This window comes from Hyperolius riggenbachi, chromosome 10 (assembly GCF_040937935.1).
Source record: "Hyperolius riggenbachi isolate aHypRig1 chromosome 10, aHypRig1.pri, whole genome shotgun sequence".
In the NCBI taxonomy this organism is placed as follows: Eukaryota; Metazoa; Chordata; class Amphibia; order Anura; family Hyperoliidae; genus Hyperolius; species Hyperolius riggenbachi.
Window position 1 is genome coordinate 103881879 of NC_090655.1, and position 20935 is coordinate 103902813.

The window sequence follows — 20935 nt, forward strand, 5'->3', positions numbered from 1 at the left end:
CATGCTGCATGCATTTTTTTAGCAAAACGCGTGGCTGACCCTTTCACTACAGTGTTCTCCTCAGAATTTTTTTTCCAGCCGGGTGGCATGAAAAAGGTACCGGGTGGGGCGAGATGAGAGAATGCAGGGCTGCTTACAGCAGTGGAGGAGGTGAGCTGACGAGAGCTGGGTGCTCACCAAAACTAGCCGGATGGAGCACCCGGCTAAAAGAGCCTGGGGAGAACACTGCACTACAAGTGAATGGGATCAGCCACACAACGCATGCAAACGCAGATGGCGTGCGATCGTACGCTTTGCGTTCCGATTGCACGGCCATCTGCGTGTGATAATGTGAACAAGGCCTTAGGGCACTGGCTGTTCTTAAAGTCAGTGGGACAGATTTAACAAAGCAGTTGTCTTAATTCCTACTTATTTTGTCACAGTTGTAATCTGCATGTGTTCTAAGAGTAAATTCTCATGTTACAAAATAAGACTTTTGCACTAGTATTGCATGAATTTCTAGAACCGTTGTACAGTTAGAACAGTGTAAATCCAATAATAACCTGCCGTTGAAATAAGAAGTGATTGATAACACTTATAAAACTCAAGCAAGGCTGCTACACTGAGGGGGGAACTGTCAGCTTGTGCTGTATGTGTTGTTTTATTTCCCCATTTTGCAGAATGGGACGCAAATATAGAGAATTTGCGATAATTCTTTATCAAGGGATCCATCGCACTGGCCGTCCGATCGCAAACGTAATGGAATTCAGGGATCAAAAACTGGTCCATCCGTGGGGTCAGTTTTTACATCGGGCATCAGTTTTTGATCCGTGACTTCCATTACGTTTGCGATTGGCCATTGCGATGGATCCATTGATCTAGAATTATCACAAGCTCCCTATATTTGCATTCCATTCAGCAAAACAGAACAAACGGATTAAATTATCTAATGTGAACAGATCCTATTAAATAGTCTAGGATCTGTTCACATCTGTTGGGATTGTGTTTCGTTTGTCATTGTGAACAGAGCCTAATGCTGGGCATACACGGATGCAATTATGCGCCGGATTGATGCCGACGCATCCCCGCGCGTGCATCGATTCCCGCTCGTATCCGCCGGCGCTCTATATCAGCCGCTCGATTCCCCGCTATTGTCCGCCGGCGGGGATCGAGCGGGGAATCTATCAGGCGGGTCATCTGACCTGTCGGATATTATCAATCGAGCTATCAGCGACTCGATTGATAAGGAAAAGAAACTCCGTGTATGCCCAGCATTAAGGGGGCAGGCACAGTGTTCATTTTTTCTGATTGGAAATGCCATTAAGCACTGCAGCTGAAACAGTTTGTCCATCTAAGTCCAGAGCCCAGCCCAGCCCAAGCTAGAAATAACATTTTGGAAGCTAGACTTCTTATAAGTGAAACATCAGGAAAGATGGTGATTAGAAAGTTATGTCCTGTTCTCTGACATCACATTTTGAATGCTTGTCATTTCTGTGCTTGAAGGTGTCTCTTGGTAATGCACAGCTTGCTCCCAGCCTTTTACAGTTTAGCACAGCTGCTTTACCTCTACAGTTCTGTCATTACTTTGGACCTTTGGGATTAGAGCTTGTTTGTGGACTATTTTTATTTCGACATAGTGTTTTGCATCCACTCCTTAACCTTTATTTTGTGCCTCTCAACATCCCCCGCCCTGCTCCTTCTACTTTATCCTACTGCTGTAATTCATCTCTGTTTCAGGTAGGTGTACATTATAAAGAAATAACAGTAGTTGACTGAAGTCTGAGCACTGGAATACAGTGTTTGCTCTTCTATATAACTGTTCAAGCTAAAGTGCAGGAGGGAATTTTTATGCCTTTGTAGAACTCAAGGGTATAACTAAGAGGTAAATGATGGCATTGGGTATTGCACATTGTATTAATTATTGTCATAGTTTTGTATTGGCCATATGGCCAGCTATTTGTTATGTTCTTAATCTGTGGTTTGTTTTTAAACTGTCCAATAAATGTTTACTTTTAGGCTGCTTTCACAGTGTGACGTTACAGCTGCACGTTACAGCAGCCCCTAACGCAGAACAACTGACAGTAATGATAAATCAATTGGCTGTTCACAGTGCCCACGTTGCGTTGGAGTATAACTCAGCACGTTAAATGAAAGTGCAGCATGCTGTGCGTTATACTCGTATTTCGCTGCGTTAGAATGTTTGCACATGCTCAGTAATGTTTGTTTATTTTTTAAAAAGCCGCATGCGCCGCTTTCGTTCGATCAGTATGTGTCAAAAAGTACGCTTTAAGAGACGCATAGCGCAGTTCAATGTAACGTCCAACTTTAAAGCTAACATGCGTTGCGTTAGGGGCATGTTATGCGACTTTAATGTCGCATCAAACGCAACGTCTTAGTGTGAAAGAGCCCTTAAAGAGAAACTCTGACCAAGAATTGAACTTTATCCCAATCAGTAGCTGATACCCCCTTTTACATGAGATCTATTCCTTTTCACAAACAGACCATCAGGGGGTGCTGTATGGCTGATATTGTGGTGAAACCCCTCTCACAAGAAACTCTGAGTACTTACTCTTGGCAGTTTCCTGTCTGTGAAACTTGCTGCATTGTGGGAAATAGATGTTTATAGCTGTTTCCAACTGCCAAAAAAGCATGCAGCAGCTACATCACCTGCCCACAGTAAAAATGTCACCATGTAATAAATGTCAGAATGTAAATGAGGGATTTAAAAGTTTTTACAATGGGCAAACACTGACTAAATCATTTATACATAGTTATTGTAAAAATGAAGCACTTTTTTTTATTACATTATTTCACTGGAGTTCCTTTTTAAGGACACATGAAAGTTGTTGATTGTTGCAATTAACTCAACTACTGGCCCGGCAACCTTGTTCCGTGAACAGAGCAGTGTGCAAAAGAGAGAGGGGCTCCATTGTGGCTACAACAGTAACATCCGCTGGGGATTTACAGGAGAAACCAGGGGTGTCCAAACTTTTTCAGGCCATGGCATCATTCTCGAGAGTGCCAGGAAGCCAAACTAGGGAAATTAAACACAATTTTTACTGATTGCTGTTAGGTAAACTATGCCTGTGACATTTTGTCAAATAAAACATTTCCACGGGAAATAACCAACATACTGTGTGCAGTTAGCACAATGGCTGCTGCTAATCAGTGGCTGTTACTGCTGCCGGCCCCTGCATGAGGCACCGAAGCCATGGCCTGCGGAACAAATGGAATTAACAACTGTAGAGAGCTTTTGGGGCCACCAGAAATTGCTGGGGAGGGGTGACATTTGGCCCCCAAGCCAGACTTGGACATGTCTGGAATAAACCAGTTGCATGAAATTATGCCACCAACAATTATGAACTTGTGCACATTCAAGGTGTGCATGTAGCTTTAGCGTATAGGATTATATTATACACATTCTGATCATTGGTAATGTTTACAGATTACAAGGATGTTAATTCCACGTGTACACTTCAATTCTAGTACCTGGTACTATTTTTTTTAATTAGAGATACAAAGGTCCATGAAAGTCAAGAGGACTGGAATTGAGAGTAAATCTCTACAATGATGAGGTTTAAAGGACAATTGAGGTGACATGTGACATGATGAGATAGACATGTGTATGTACAGTGCCAAGCACACAGATAACTAGGCTGTATTCCTTTTTTTTTTCTTAGCCTGAAAGAGTTCAACATCAGGTATGAAAGTGACAGTTTCTGACCGGGTCCGACTGGATCAGGCTATAGCATAACCCTCACTGATAAGTAGTAACAGCCATAACATACTTTCCTGTCAGTAAATGGCTTCTGAGAGCAGGAAAGAGATACAAAGGACAAACAATTCATAGATTTGTGCTCTAGCATACTTCAGTGAAGGTGTCATTGAGCAGAAACAATGAAACAACTAGATTTAAATATAAAATAATACTTAGGGATATCTAAAAAAAAGTCATTTTTAGGAGGAGGATAGATACAATTGTTTTTCTCAAATGGTTTTTCACCTTGGATGTCCGGTAAGGGCTGGTTCACATTGGGGCGATTCTTCAGTGCTTTGCTGATCGCCGGCGATCAGCAAAGCACTGCTACAATGTATCCCTGTGGATACATTCACACTGCAGTTGTTGCGATTTCGATCAATCGCAAATGCGCTGCATGCAGCATTTTGGGGGCGATTGCTTTTTTATTCCCGTTCTACTGAACAGGAATCACAAGCGCAAATTGCTCTGAACCGCAAGATTTTTCCCGCAATCGCGGGCAAAGCGTCGAGTGTGAACCGGCCCTTAGTCCTATGGAAGAAAAGCTCGTTAAAAATTATTGTATGTTACACAGGCATCACCATTTTTATTTTGTTTTGGAATTAGCGTGCAGATCTTGTGTCCTGATTTAAAGTCTGGTCTCATTCTCAGCATGCTTGTCTTAAGTGGTGTGTGGCTCAGGCAAGACAGCCAGGCAACTGGCATTGTTTAAAAGGAAATGAATATGGCAGCTTTCATATTCATTGCACTACAGGGTCACTTTAACCTCTTCAGACATGCTTACAAAACTCACCTCTTGAAAATGGCCTTCCTGACTTTCATTCTGCCCTAAACCGTTATTAATAAACAGCCACAGTCCCATTTCCCATGGTCTCCTGTAACCCCCAGTTTCTCTACTCTACTTCCATGTAATGGTTTGTATCTTTTCTGCGGAGTTCTTCTCTCCTCCTGTGTTCTCCATTTTGTGGGTTGCTCCCATTATTGAACTTGTATTTCTTTTAATGTTTTGGTGTTCTATACAGTAACTAGATAGCCTCACCACTATTTACAGTATATACTTGTTATAGTAAATTCTGATATAGTAAAACTTCGGGTATAGTAAACTAAATGTCCAGGTTCTGGCTAAGTGCCATTATACTTTTCCTTGAACAGGAGTAACACATGGAATAAACCCGGATATAAAAGAACTTCTGTTACAGTAAACCTGATTTTTTTTTTTGGGCCCCTGCAGTATTCTGGCTATAGTGGAAAGTGGGCCATCGCATGTGTCATACGTCAGTCGAAGACCAGTAAGCTGTGGTTGGTGGGCAGGCTGGCAGCCACTTGTAGCCTGCTTGCTATCTGCACACTACTCAGAGCCTGCATGCATTACCAAAAAAAGCACCAGCCAATGAGACCTATGCTTCTTGTGGAAGTTGCAGCCTTTTTACTGAGGGAACTGCCTATTATCTGTGACTTGCTTGTACATGGCTGCAACGTTAAAGTATCATCCAAGATGCACAGAAATGTACCTGCATTAACTGGTGAGACCTATGCTTTCTGTACAAGCCGTTGTGATATTTTTTTTTGCATCGAAATCCGTGCATATTGAGCACTGAACGTTTTGAGCTAGGTTAGGCAAAGGTCTGTGCTCACTTGCTGAAGCATTGAAAAGAAAAAATTGACTGAATTAAGATGCACTATATAGTATAGTAAACTACTTGCCTGGTCCCTTGGAGTTCACTTTAAAGGGACTCTAGCACATAATAAAAAATCTCTTTACTCAAATAACCAGGGCTGTGGAGTCGGAGTTTGAGTCTGTGTTTTCATAAACTGAGGAGTTGGAGTTGGAGTCGGAAGATTTTTGTACCGACTCCACAGCCCTGCAAATAACACAAGCTACTCTACATAAGTATCTTCAAACCCGCTATGAACCTGTAAGGATTATTGGCTGTGCAATACCAAGAATTTCTTATACGCAGAGATAGGATTACAGTATTTTTCCACTGTACTATTGTAATATTCATTTCTCATTATTATTATCTTGGCTCAGGTCCTACCCTGATGCAAGCTCTCTACACGTTTCCATAGGGAGACAGCTATTGTATCAATTATCTTTTTGCTTTTTAGTATGACCCTCCCTCCCCCTTTACCCACCAGTGATGTATAAACTGGTTCATCTTGTTTTGTGAATTTGTTTAAAGCAGCATAATAGATCATGAAACATCACTTGTGACACAATCTTATGATTTCTGCATCACATCCTTCTCTTTTTAGGGTGTAACAAGGTTTCCTTTTCCTTTCAGGAACCATCACATAACTGATTTCTTCAAACAAGCTTGCAAACCAGGTGTGTATTTTAGATTCATTTGTCAACTAAGCAGTTTGCACAAAATGATGTATATCCTCTTACTACTGCGTACTTACGTAAACCTTTTCAGATGTTTTTAGCTTGGCACCAAAAGTTCCCGTTGGCATGGAGTGCCTACAGTCTGCAGACGTGAACTCCAGCTCGTCCCCGAGATCTCCCCCATCCAAGATCCGGAGAACATGCTTGTCGCCCTCAACCAGCAGCGGCCGACCCATCATGGAGGTCTTTCAGCGGAGCATGACCGATGATCAGGCAGTTGTAAGGAATTTGCAGGTTTTTTGTACAAAGTGTGGCGTGAGTTTACTGTCTCCTAAGGTGGTGATTGAGAGACTAACATTGCCAATCAGCTCACAGCTTAACCTAACAGGAGAGATTGAGAAATGTTCTGATGAGACAAAAGCAGCCATTGAAAGTTCACCATCCATAAAGCGCCGTCTACGGTCTAGACATTTGAGATCACAGGCTGCGTCTGGGAAATCTCCATGTAATCAGAAAAGTTTTAATAATAGAAGGCAAACCACTGTAAATGGGTCAAAGGTATGGTTGTATTAGTGGCCTCATGGCATTTTTTACATTTTATTTTTTGTGTGTGTGTGCTTTGTGACTGATGTGGTTTTTCTTTTCTCTTTTTTTTTTTTTTTTTCTTCTATTTTTTAGATTGACTATTTTTGGAAAGATTTGGAGTTGTTTTTTGTACTTAGAAACCATTTTCTGTTTACAACAGCTATTAACAAACTATTGGTCCTTGGCTGCTAATAATTCCAGTAATAAATAGAAAAGTGAACAAAAAGGCGGCCACAAATAATAATCTGATTAGATTGATGGAATGAAATCAACCTGAAATTTGGATCTATTCTATGAATCTGATTGGATTGGTTAGGAGATTTTTGTCCATCAGTGGTCCCAAATGATCAGGAAGAATTGTTCGTAATCGATCGTTCAGCAAATTGTATCATTAGTGGCCACTCTAAGACAACAACTGATTTGTTTTAAGCACCTGCACTCACTAATGCTACATTAAAGTTCATTGCCATGCACTGCATAGCTTTCTTTATGGCCAGGCTGAAATCCAGCAGCCTATTAGAAAATGTAATTATTTGAGTTGAATCCAGCCATTCCTGTATGAAGTGCATGGCAGATAAGTGCTATGTTATGTTCTAACACCAAGATGCATCTCTTGTAGCACCTGGAAAGCATGTCAGAAAATGCCTTTGCATTTGCCTGCATAATGTGTCTTTCTTGAGATACACCTCTTCAGCTGAGGTATAATGAGCTTGGCTGTACACCCCATTAAGTGAATTAAAAGAGCAGCTATTTAGGCTGTGTGTGGCACATCTTACATTACATATCGTTGTGAACTATCACATCAACAAGCGCAGGTTGTGAATCCATGGCAGATTGGGTATTGCATTAGTATCGCCTTATGTGAGTTGTATATGAGACGTTCTGTCCATTATTTCTGAAAATAACCAATTATCATCTGATTTCTGAGATTACGTTCCTGACACTTAGTTACCAGTGTTTTCATTGGCTAATGACCCGGACAGGTGACTTTTCTTGGAAATAACAGCAGAAAGAGGTGTTTTCCTCACAGGAGTGTCAGCTTGGCTTTTGTACTCAGCCTTTCCTTTTATTACTGGAATTCACCCAGACTAACAATCACCTGTGTTCCAGAATACCTCCACATAGCTGAAAATGGTTTGTTTTATTTCATGTCGTGTCAGTAGTTCAGTATTTGCGGTGTTAGCTGGTGTGCTTGCGGGTTCAGTGTTACGTTGTTTCATCTTAATCTGTGTCTAATAACTGATATGGGAACATGCATGGTGACTCTGTTTAATTACTTTTACAGACAAACGGAACATCTGTAAGAAATGAGGTAACTTCAGTTGACTTATCTAGTTCAGGTAAGTAAACATTTAATTCCAGGTATCTGAACTGGTGTTGAGAACCATATCAGAACCATATGTTGCCCTTAGGCCATTTAGGTTTTAAGCCCAATCTACACAATACGATTCTTTACACGATTCTATTTACGATCCGATTAAATCCGACATGTCCGATCAGGATTCAATTCAATTTGCCATTATTTTGCAATGGCAATTCGAATTGAATTGAATCGAATCCTAATCGGACATGTCGGATTTAATCGGATTGTAAATAAAATCGTATAAAGAATCGTATCGTGTAGATTGGGCTTTATACAGACTGCTGGACTGTAAGCATGCTATTATCACACTCACTCACTTACATGCATCATGTAAATGAGTGTTTTGCACACAAGGAAGCATTTGTGAATGCCACGTGCCCCCTTGCAAGTGGGGATCTCTGGAGGAAACGGTGTACAGAAAAGTATAATTGAGGAATTGTGGGTAGTAGGGAGTGATTAGGAAGAACTGGTTGTAGCATATAATAATAATAACATTTATCCTGGCACTCCTTCTATCCACAAGAAGGGGAAATGGAGCACAGGGAAGGGTGAATGAATCCTGAGTGATCTCACAGGTATCATGCCGTTTATATCTGCCGAATTCCATAAAAACACAAGCATAAATTAGTAAAGCAATCCCTGTTGCATGAATTCCTAGTGCCTCAGCAACCTGTACCTGCCTGTACCTTAGGGAATATGTTTAACAATATCTGAAGTGGGCAGAACGTTAAGGCAGCCATCTTTATTTCCTTTGAAAACAAAATGCTAATTATGTGGCTGTGGTGCTGATGTTTATGCTTCAGTAATTGTCACACATCTGCCAGATGTGCACATAGAGTAAGTGCTGCGCATAATCTTGGTCAGTAACTCAGGTAGTACTTATGAAGTCTGAGTGGTCTGCATAATTCTGGGTCAGTTACTCAGGTGGTACTAGAGGCAGAAGTTTAACGTAAATTAAGTCTGCGTAGTCTGCGTCATTCTGGGTCAGTAACTCGAGAAGAACTAGAGATAGAATATTAGTGCATATCAGAGTGCTGTGCATCATTTTGGGTCAGTAACTTGGGTAGTACCAAAGGTAGAAGATTATAGTGCATGCATATGAGGTCAGAGCACTCTGCATCTTTCTCAGGTAGTACCAGAGGCAGAGCAGTAGTACATAAGAAATTCAGAACACTCTCTGGGGCAGTTACTTAGGTAGCAGAAGATTAATGCAAATGAAGTCTGTGTAGTCTGCGTCATTCTGGGTCAGTAACTCAGGTAGTACTAGAGGCAGAGCAATAACATACCGTATATGAAGTCTGCATCATTCTGGGTCAGTAACTCAGGTAGTACTAGAGGCAGAGCAATAACATACCGTATATGAAGTCTGCATCATTCTGGGTCAGTAACTCAGGTAGTACTAGAGGCAGAGCAATAACATACCGTATATGAAGTCTGCATCATTCTGGGTCAGTAACTCAGGTAGTACTAGAGGCAGAGCAATAACATACTGTATATGAAGTCTGCATCATTCTGGGTCAGTAACTCAGGTAGTACTAGAGGCAGAGCAATAACATACTGTATATGAAGTCTGCATCATTCTGGGTCAGTAACTCAGGTAGTACTAGAGGCAGAGCAATAACATACCGTATATGAAGTCTGCATCATTCTGGGTCAGTAACTCAGGTGGTACTAGAGGCAGAGCAATAACATACTGTATATGAAGTCTGCATCATTCTGGGTCAGTAACTCAGGTAGTACTAGAGGCAGAGCAATAACATACCGTATATGAAGTCTGCATCATTCTGGGTCAGTAACTCAGGTGGTACTAGAGGCAGAGCAATAACATACCGTATATGAAGTCTGCATCATTCTGGTTCAGTAACTCAGGTAGTACTAGAGGCAGAGCTAAGTCACAGTGGTCGGCATCAATCTGGGTCGTAATAGCAATAGTACATATGAAGTCTGTGTAGTCTGCATCATTTTGGGTCAGTAACTCAGCCAGTGCTAGAGGCAGACTCCTATGTAGTAAGGGTGGCCTGGTTGGATAAGAAAACAGAAACATATACTAAAATGAAATTACATTACAAGGTTTATCAGTCATGTGTACCAGATTATTTTTTGAGAATGTGGCATGACACTGTATACATAGTCATAGAATCAGTTATTCTCCTGAAACAAGCTTGCAAGGTAAGCTGGAACAGCTGATCCATATAGAGCACTGACTGCAGGGGAATGATTCTCAGAAGTATTCTAGCCAGAAGGTCAGCAGTAAAGCCAGGAAAGTTGCACTTGCTTTTGGAAGGCAGTAAAGGTGGCAGATTCCACAGCTCTCTAATACAAGGTGTACTGTTTTCCTAGCTGTACTTTGTGCTTTTGTAAAGCACCTCATTGTGGGTCTTGCTTTGAAGTCAGGCGGTTACTCAGCAGATTATTCCATCCTCGCTAGTAATTCAGGAAGAGGGTTGTGCAGTCACCATACAGCCAGTTTTCCTGGCAGTCCACAAGGTCAGAAGCAGCAGACACTATGTGGCTGGGCAGAATGCTTTCAGTAGAGGGAAAGGTACTTGTCTGCAAAACATAGGGCATTGTCACAGTTGTGTTGGCAAAGTACAAGGCCTGCTTTCCTCTGAGAAACTACTCGGATCCACTTACAGCCTCTCCTGTTTATAGATTTATTGATGCATATATAATACTCCTATTAAAGCTCACTCAGAGAGGGGAATATGGGTTACTGTTGGGTAGAGCCATATTCTCCCCTGATATTATTCACTATTGACAGGTTCAGAAGAGGAAGGCAACAATGAATTACCAAGATTTGTCACTTCAAATCCTCCAGACCATACAAGCCCTGCCTGCTCCACTCCGGATATTTCTACCAACGGTTTAAAAAAGTCTGAGAAGAAGAAATCACAGCAAATGTGGCAAGATAGCTTGGACAGTAACTCAGGTAGTACCAGAGGCAGAACATCAGTGCATATGAAGCCAAAGTGCCTTGCATCATTCTGGGTCAGTAATTCAGGTAGTACTAGAGGCAGAACAATAGTATACTGTATATGAAGTCTGCATCATTCTGGGCCAGTAACTCAGGTAGTGCGAGAGACAGACGCATATGAAGTCAGAGTGGTCTGGTTGGATAAGAAACATATATTAAAATGAAAGTTGCACTTGCTTTTGGAAGGCAGTAAAGGTGGCAGATTCCACAGCTCTCTAATACAAGGTGTACTGTTTTCCTAGCTGTACTTGATGCTTTTGAAAAGAGCCTCATTGCGGGTCTTGCCTTGATGTCAGGCTGTTTCTCAGAAGATTATTCCATCCTCACTAGTCATTCAGGAAGAGGGTTGTGCAGTCACCATGCATCAGCCAGTTTACCTGGCAGTCTTGAAGTCCACAAGGTTAGAAGCAGCAGACACTGTATAGAAGCCCAGTGACTGGGCAGAATGCTTTCAGTACAGGGAAAGGTACTTGTCTGCAAAACATAGGGCATCATCACAGTTGTATTGGCAAAGTACAAGGCCTGCTTTCCTCCTGACAACATGACATAAGAAGTAGAAAAATCAGAAACTGATTAGATCCACTTACAGCCTCTCCCGTTTATAGATTTATTGATGCATATATAATACTCCTATTACAGCTCACTCCTGTTGTTATAGAAGGGAATATGGGTTACTGTTTGGTAGAGCCATATTCTCCCCTGACATTGCTCACTATTGACAGGTTCAGAAGATGAAGGCAACGATGAATTACCAAGGTTTGTCACTTCAAATCCTCCAGACCATACAAGCCCTGCCTTCTCCACTCCGGATATTTCTACCAACGGTTTAAAAAAGTCTGAGAAGAAGAAATCACAGCGAATGTGGCGGGATAGCTTGGACAGTGATGACGAATCGCTTCATATATGTTACTCATCTTCTGATGAAGCAGAGGAGACTTTGCAACCGCTAGATCAGATCCTACAGATGGCAAAGCAGCCATTTCCAGCGACTCCACAGAAAGAAGAATTGTCCATGCTTTCTTTATCCCAGTCATCATTGCCTGATACTCCTGTAAGTTTAAAGTGTAAATTCAGTCACAAAGATAGACCCATGCAGTGTTCTCATGTTGCCAGGGTGAACATAGTTGCTTATTACATGTATTTGCTTTTGTTAGTTCCTGCAGTTGTCAACTACATAGTGCTGTAGAACCTATGTCAGTGTTCTCCACAGAATGTTTTTCCATCCGGGTGGCATGAAAAAGTAGCCGGGGTGGGGCGTGATGAGAGGATGCAGGGTTGGCGCTTCTCTGCACAACTCTGCTTACAGCATAGGAGGTAAGCCTATGACAGCCGGGTGCTCCCCAAAACTAGATTGGTGGAGCACCCGGATAAAAGAGTCTGGGGAGAACAGTATATGTACTTTACAAGGGGAAGGGGGTCTGTGGGAGAGTTGGGTTAGGTTTAGTCATAGTAAAATATCATTATGCATAACCAATGTTTTACTATCAAAATGCAGTAGTAGAATATTGCGAAATTTAGCAATATTTTATAGCGCCAATTACGTGTATGCTCCTTCTGCTTGGGCAAGTATCAAACCTGAAGTGAGGAAGGAATGCTTAAAATTGTGAACATTTGGAAGTGTGTAGAAAGATTATAGTTTTTGTTTCTGTAAGTTATCTAAGTTCTGATTTAGTTGGTTCCACAATATATTTTGCTTGTGTGCAGCCAAATCTGCATTTAGAATAGGGATCAAACAGCACAGCTCAAAAGCCCATCCATTATGGGATGTCACACTAGCGACTGACTTTGTTTATATGTGCATATTTAGTATTAGATGGTTTAACTTTGTTTTTTGTTTTCATTTTCAAGGTCGCCAAAAGATTACAGCAGCTCCCACCAACTCCTTCTTATGATAACAACCTGGAGTGTCTTGTAAAGGAAAAGGAGGAAAGTGAAAGGTTTGTGCAGGCAGTGACTGTCTACCAGCATGTATGATGTGTTCAAATTACAACTAATGCTATGTACAGATACTTGGTTTTTGTTGCTCGAGGAGGTTGTTCCTTATTGTCTCGCATGAAAATGGGGAAAATGTAGTGTCATTACAGGAGTTTCACAGCGTCTTTTACGGATTCATCGTGCTCCATTGTTAAACAACCACCACTGTCACCCAGAATAATCGGCATCTCTTGTTCATGGAGACAGTAATTGAGTATCAATCCAGCCCTTGAGACGTTGAGGGGAACAATATCCAGATTAGAGCCTTTAGTTATTGGCAGAGAAGCAGCATCACGTTCTATTGCGTGAGACCTGTTTTATCCCAGTCTTGTTGATGGAAATTTGATTTTGTGGCTTCTACAGTATGCTATTGAGAAGATGGACTTCATTCTGAAAGGGCAGTTTGCATCACAATCCTGCAAGGACCTCTAGTGGCTGGAGGGAGCAGGAGTTTATTTTTATTTCAGGCCATGACCAATAGAGATGGCCCAGCCTTGGAGAACTCATGGAGAAGCACATGATCAGTTTGATAAGCTGGTAGATTTGTAAGCCTCTGATTTGCTGGTCATGATCATGTGTTAAACCAGGAAGTCATCTCAGCAAATCAGAGGCTTACAAATCTGTCAGCTGATCAAACTGATGATGTGCTTCTCCATGAGTTCTCCAAAGCTGGGGCATCTCTACGTGACCAATAGAACCTGTGGATTAGAAATCCACGGAGTGTCATTAAATTGAAAAACTGTTGGAAATGTATTTGTCCTTCAAAAGTTACTTATTTCCCTCTAGCCAGCTGGCCAATTAACCTTTTTGACCTATAGTCTGGAGACAAGTAGAGAAACAGATTATTTCTATTACAGCTGTAAGAATAAAAGGTTCATCATGTACCCTAAAATGATGCCTGAGATAAACAGCTCATCTGTGTTGATTTTCAGAAAATTCACTAATCAAGAGGGCCTGTAGGGGGCACTATAGGACAGAGATAGTTTGTAAAGAAGTTTTTTTCCTTTATCCTCCATAGTTGTCTGGTAGTAAAAGCCCAGAGATGGTACACTAGGCTTAATTTACAATTACCTGGGACTTTCTCCAGCTCCATGAGCAGCGCTGAGTCTCTCACCGCCCTCCTCTGTCCCTCCCTTCTGCCGATACGACTGCCGATAATCCGGTTAGTCGCCGCCAGTCAAGGTCTTCTGCACATGCGTGGTTTGGCTACCTGCGCACCCCCACCGTGCTCCTCGCCCGCGTTCCTGTCCCCTGGGGCATTAATTCGCAGGCGCAGAATGCTCCAGGGGTCGGGAGCGCAACGGGGGGTGTGCGCTCGGCCGAGATGTGCAGTATGCCGCGGATTACTAGGAGTCATAGCGTCTTAATGGAGAGGCCGAGGCGGACAGCGAGGGACTCAGCGCTGCTAATGGGGCTGGAGGAAGCTCCGGGTAAGCATAAAGAAGCGCTAGTAAACCATCTCTGGTTCACTTTAAGAGTGCTGTCATAATGGCCTGAAAATTGCAGCAGTGTTTTTTTTTTTCTCTCCGATTGCAACATTTCAAGAATCTGACCAATGTACTACACACATGTTCAATTTTTCCCCAATTATGAAAAAAAAGATTGAAAACGCAGAAAAAATTGCTTAGGTCTGTACAAGTAATTGACAATCTACCGCACACCATACAATTTTCATAAAAATTGATGAAAAAATCCAACACTCCCAACCTTTTTTATTGAGCAAAAACTGGAAATTTGATCAGATTTCTCAAACCAATGAAAAAAAAAAGCTGTTTTTGTGGACAACTGATCGTAATAATCAAATTGGTGTAAAATTGGATCTTTTAGTTGTTTGGTGTGTGGCCACCTTAAGTAGTACTCAAAGTTCTTTATAGAGTGCGCTACCCTTTCCCATAAAACATATATTAATCCTAAAAAATCCCGGAACAGTTCGACTGTACTGATCCTCTGTATTGTGTCCTTTTCCACTTAGAAGCCACTGTTTATCCGGGTACTCCAAAAGATCATCCAAGACACGGCACATAAAGGAGACAGAAAGGAAAAAACGTAATGCGATCTGTCTGGGTTAATTTCACACGGGGGCCATCGCCCTAGGGGGGCCCAGCAGTGCAGATTCTAGTTTGGGATCACCTCTGCCACCTCATACAATGAAATGAAAGTTGGGGCGAAGCAAGGAAGGGAAGCGACCAGCAGCAGGAGGAGACGTCCCCTGAGCCTTTTAACTTTGATATGCGCTTTTTAACTCATGTTTGTGAGTACGTTTCTGATTTTTATGGAATAAATGGAGTGGTTTTACACTATTGGAGGTGTTTTTAGCCCTAGAATTTCAAGCAACTCTGTTTTAAAACAAAAACATTCCTTGGAGCAGCAGCACTTGCTCGGGAGGCATTGTGGAGAGGTCTGTGTACCTGTTAGGCCTGGTTCACATTAGCGTTCGCTGTCCGCATCCGCCTGATCGGATCCGGACCGTATACTGTACAAACGGTCTCCAAGTAGTAGAAAGGTCGGTCAGCACACCAGCTTCTCAATGAGCAAAGTTTAATCGATCACATGTCAACACTAAGGTTAACAGTTGTTTCGGGGCCACAAGGGGTCCCCTTCATCAGAACAGTGCAGACAAACAGTGTTATAGATAATGCACCAAATATATACACCTAGTGACATAACAGAACCACCCCTAATCATGATGAACACCCCCTCCCACATCACCATGTAAACATCACATACTTATCCCATAAGCAAGCAATCAGGGATCCCACGTATGCATATCAACAATATTCATAACACAGACAAATGAATGCCATAAAGCATAAGTAAATGTCAGAGCTTAACCCATACATATATCCCAATTGATGCTAAAGTATCACCTGTCAATCATATGTAGTTTTAAATCCATTGGCTCCCAGGATCGCGCCACACCGCCGTCTCCCACTCCTCCAGCCGTTAACACCACCCGGTCTGCCTCTGTGAGTGGTTGCCAGCGCAACCCATTACCCAGAAGGTCACGCACTACCTCTAAACCAATCGGCGCACCGCAAGCAGGAGACATCCCGCCCTACGCGTGCGTCACTGGCTGCGAGGACTTTTCATGCGCACTATGGTTCGCGTCCGCATTGCTATGGAAACGACGCTATGCGAGTTGCAAAGGCAACTCATAAGTACTAAAATCCGCGTTGACACCGCCTCATAAGCGAGCATTGCGCATTAAAAGTGCGCCCGGCTGCTGAAAACAAAGCAGGGTGCTCCTTGGTGGCAACTTTGTGAGAGACTAGCAGGAAAATGCTGTTCTACTCACATTAAGACTGGATGTAGTGGGTAAAGTTATATGTATATCATATAGTGAGATAACCTATATAGGTCCACATGGACTCACCCTAGGGGGGCAAAGGCCACTCCTGTGTAATGGTTATCTCAAAAGAGCCAATGGATGTAGCAAATACCTAGGGAAAAATTGTGATTAGTAGACACAGGAAGGGGAAAGGGGGGAAGAGGATGGGGAGGAAAGGGAAGGTAAAATGGGCATAGGGAAGGGAAAGGAGGACAGGGGCATGATAAGCGGTGAGATAAATAATCGTGCAATTGCAAATATATGATTATGCATAATATAAGTAGAACCTATACTACAGTGATGAAGAAGACAAGAGTATCATACTCCTCAAGTTCATCCCATCCTAGTTATCAATCACCTATCTTCAAGATAACAGGAAAAGGAATTATATTGATTCAGCCCTCTGGGGGCAGCAGTGTCCAAGGTGTATATCTAAAAAGTCTCCTTGCGAAGCAATAGTTTATCTCGATTTCCACCTCTCCTTGGTTTTTTTACGTGGTCAATGACCAGGCCCCTCAGTTCGCTCACTCGGTGACCCATTTGAACAAAATGTACCGCTACTGGTTTAGATAAATCGAGTGGTTTACCTTCTCGTTCTGCTTCAATTGCTAATCGCACATCACTCCTATGTTTCTGGAATCTTACTTTAAACGCTCCAGTAGTCTTCCCTACATAGCCCCACGCACATGGACATTTAAGTAGGTAGACACAATATTCAGTGTTGCAATTAAAGTAATCCTTAATAGGAAATTTCTTACCAGTACTCGGGTGCACAAAGTGGGTATCTGAAATTAGAGAATTACATATATTACAATTGTAGCATCTATAGCAGCCCTTCTTGTCAGAAAAAAACAAATGGTTGTTTAATATATTTATCATATGGATCAGCTTGTACCAGAGTGTCTCTAAGGCTCCTACTTGATCTGTATGAAAACAGCGGTTTCTCTTTAAGAATCAGATTCAAATTTCTATCAGATTGTAAAATGGATGTTTTTTTCGACTGATTTCTTAATAGTTGTGGACATACAGTTAAAATCTTGAACAAAAGGGATTGCATGATTGCTTTTCTTAGATGCCTTGCCTTCAAAGATAGTATGTGCTCTCACAATTGCTTCTTGTAATATCTTATCCGGATACCCTCTCTCTTTAAACCTCTCGGACATAATATTAATCTCCATTTCTGCATCTCCAGAGTTCGTGCAAATCCTTAGCACTCTCAAAAATTGGGATATGGGTAGTTTATTCATCAGATGGTTCGGATGGGCACTGTTATACAAAAGTAAGGTGTGCCTATGAAATACAATCTTACCAGTAAGGAGAGGACTGCGATGTTATCATTGAGAAATAACAAAAATATGATTATTAAGCCGGCGGACAAAGGGGGAGCAATTGTGGTTCTGGATTACTCTGAATACAGAAGGGGAATGGAAGATATGCTTGGTGACCAGAGCAGCTACAGCGAAATCCATGGTGATCCCACACTATCCATCTCTGGTAAACTTAAGGAACTTTTGCAATTAGCCCTATCAAGCAGGTGAATTACAGAAAAGGAATTCGACTTTTTACTACCGGACCACCCTCAGAGACCAGTTTTGTATGGATTGCCGAAGATACACAAGGGAACTACACCATTGAAGTACCGCCCGATTATCTCAGGCACTGACTCGGTGACCCAGCCTATCACACAGTTCATCGATTTCCACCTCCAACCAATAGTTCAATCATTACCAGCCTACCTAAAGGACACACAACATTTCTTAACCAAATTGAATGGATTCACCATGGAAGAGGGAGAGACATGGTTGTGTACCATGGACATAGGATCTGTATATACGTCCATTCCGAACAGTGATGGTCTAAAAGCGGTAAGACATTTTTTGTTAAAACAACATAGTGAAATATTACCATCAGAATTTATCATAGCAGGCATGGAACTCATATTGACATGTAACTGTTTTAGATTTGAACAGAAATGGTATAGACAATGCAGGGGAACAGCTATGGGCAGCTCGGCTGCCCCTGCATATGCAAATCTATTTGTTGGATATTTGGAGGAGGAATTTGTCTTTAAATCGTCAGTGTTTCTTGGACACGTTAGCATGTGGACAAGGTTCATTGACGACGTATTCTTGATATGGAGGGGCGACAGAGACACATTAACAAAATGTATTGACTACCTCAAGACACTCTTTGATCACTCGGTACCTTTTCTGGATGTGATGGTGAACATAACTGATGTGGAATTGAGTACTACACTCTATAGAAAACCCACAGATCGGAACACCTTACTTTTGTATAACAGTGCCCATCCGAACCATCTGATGAATGGACTACCCATATCCCAATTTTTGAGAGTGCTAAGGATTTGAACGAACTCTGGAGATGCAGAAATGGAGATTAATATTATGTCCGAGAGGTTTAAAGAGAGAGGGTATCCGGATAAGATATTACAAGAAGCAATTGTGAGAGCACATACTATCTTTGAAGGCAAGGCATCTAAGAAAAGCAATCATGCAATCCCTTTTGTTCAAGATTTTAACTGTATGTCCACAACTATTAAGAAATCAGTCGAAAAAAAACATATCCATTTTACAATCTGATAGAAATTTGATTCTGATGCTTAAAGAGAAACCGCTGTTTTCATACAGATCAAGTAGGAGCCTTAGAGACACTCTGGTACAAGCTGGTCCATATGATAAATATATTAAACAACCATTTGTTTTTTCTGACAAGAAGGGCTGCTATAGATGCTACAATTGTACTATATGTAATTCTCTAATTTCAGGTACCCACTTTGTGCACCCGAGTACTGGTAAGAAATTTCCTATTAAGGATTACTTTAATTGCAACACTGAATATTGTGTCTACCTACTTAAATGTCCATGTGCGTGGGGCTATGTAGGGAAGACTACTGGAGCGTTTAAAGTAAGATTCCAGAAACATAGGAGTGATGTGCGATTAGCAATTGAAGCAGAACGAGAAGGTAAACCACTCGATTTATCTAAACCAGTAGCGGTACATTTTGTTCAAATGGGTCACCGAGTGAGCGAACTGAGGGGCCTGGTCATTGACCACGTAAAAAAACCAAGGAGAGGTGGAAATCGAGATAAACTATTGCTTCGCAAGGAGACTTTTTAGATATACACCTTGGACACTGCTGCCCCCAGAGGGCTGAATCAATATAATTCCTTTTCCTGTTATCTTGAAGATAGGTGATTGATAACTAGGATGGGATGAACTTGAGGAGTATGATACTCGTCTTCTTCATCACTGTAGTATAGGTTCTACTTATATTATGCATAATCATATATTTGCAATTGCACGATTATTTATCTCACCGCTTATCATGCCCCTGTCCTCCTTTCCCTTCCCTATGCCCATTTTACCTTCCCTTTTCTCCCCATCCTCCTCCTCCCCCCCCCCCCCCCCCCTTTCCCCTTCCTGTGTCTACTAATCACAATTTTTCCCTAGGTATTTGCTACATCCATTGGCTCTTTTGAGATAACCATTACACAGGAGTGGCCTTTGCCCCCTAGGGTGAGTCCATATGGACCTATATAGGTTATCTCACTATATGATCTACATATAACTTTACCCACTACATCCAGCCTTAATGTGAGTAGAACAGCAATTCCCTGCTAGTCTCTCACAAAGTTGCCACCAAGGAGCACCCTGCTTTGTGTTCAACAGCCGAGCGCACTTTTAATGCACAATGTTCGTGGTATGCGGCTAGCTGCGCGCTTATGAGGCGGTGTCCACGCGGATTTTAGTACTTATGAGTTGCCTTTGCAACTCGCATAGCGTCGTTTCTATAGCAATGCGGACGCGAACCATAGTGCGCATGAATAGTCCTCGCAGCCAGTGACGCACACGTAGGGCGGGATGTCTCCTGCTTGCGGTGCGCCGATTGGTTTAGAGGTAGTGCGTGACCTTCTGGGTAATGGGTTGTGCTGGCAACCACTCACGGAGGCAGACCGGGTGGTGTTAATGGCTGGAGGAGTGGGAGACGACGGTGTGGCGCGATCCTGCAAGCCAATGGATTTAAAACTACATATGATTGACAGGTGATACTTTAGCATCAATTGGGATATATGTATGGGTTAAGCTCTGACATTTACTTATGCTTTATGGCATTCATTTGTCTGTGTTATGAATATTGTTGATATGCATACGTGGGATCCCTGATTGCTTGCTTATGGGATAAGTATGTGATGTTTACATGGTGATGTGGGAGGGGGTGTTCATCATGATTAGGGGTGGTTCTGTTATGTCACTAGGTGTATATATTTGGTGCATTATCTATAACACTGTTTGTCTGCACTGTTCTGATGAAGGGGACCCCTTGTGGCCCCGAAACAATTGTTAACCGTAGTGTTGACATGTGATCGATTAAACTATGCTCATTGAGAAGCTGGTGTGCTGACCGACCTTTCTACTACTTGGATACTGTGTGGGATGTCGCTTAACATCCTAGGTCATGCACCCGAAGTGGCAACTAGGATAAGTGTGCCTCTCTGCATCCTCTTTACTTGTTTACTGTACAAACGGAACGTACGTTCCGCATAGCAATGCAAAGTCTATGCGGACATACACATGCGTCTGTTCCGTACAGAACGGAGCCGGATCGGATCCGGACTCCAGGCACT

General features: G+C 42.2%; 1 protein-coding gene across 5 annotated transcripts in view; it reads left to right on the plus strand.

Moving 5' to 3' along the window:
• SLF2 (SMC5-SMC6 complex localization factor 2) overlaps nucleotides 1-20935 on the plus strand; it is an 87725-nt gene that overhangs the window by 9798 nt on the left and 56992 nt on the right. For 3 of the 5 annotated variants that reach the window (XM_068255207.1, XM_068255208.1, XM_068255206.1), the window contains exons 2-7: nucleotides 6022-6065; nucleotides 6157-6623; nucleotides 7936-7990; nucleotides 10775-10942; nucleotides 11710-12038; nucleotides 12836-12924. In XM_068255207.1, the coding sequence (XP_068111308.1) occupies nucleotides 6022-6065; nucleotides 6157-6623; nucleotides 7936-7990; nucleotides 10775-10942; nucleotides 11710-12038; nucleotides 12836-12924 (1152 nt within the window). Of the gene's footprint in view, nucleotides 1-6021; nucleotides 6066-6156; nucleotides 6624-7935; nucleotides 7991-10774; nucleotides 10943-11709; nucleotides 12039-12835; nucleotides 12925-20935 lie in introns of those variants that run through there. The other 2 variants (XM_068255210.1, XM_068255209.1) reach the window with 2 other exon arrangements.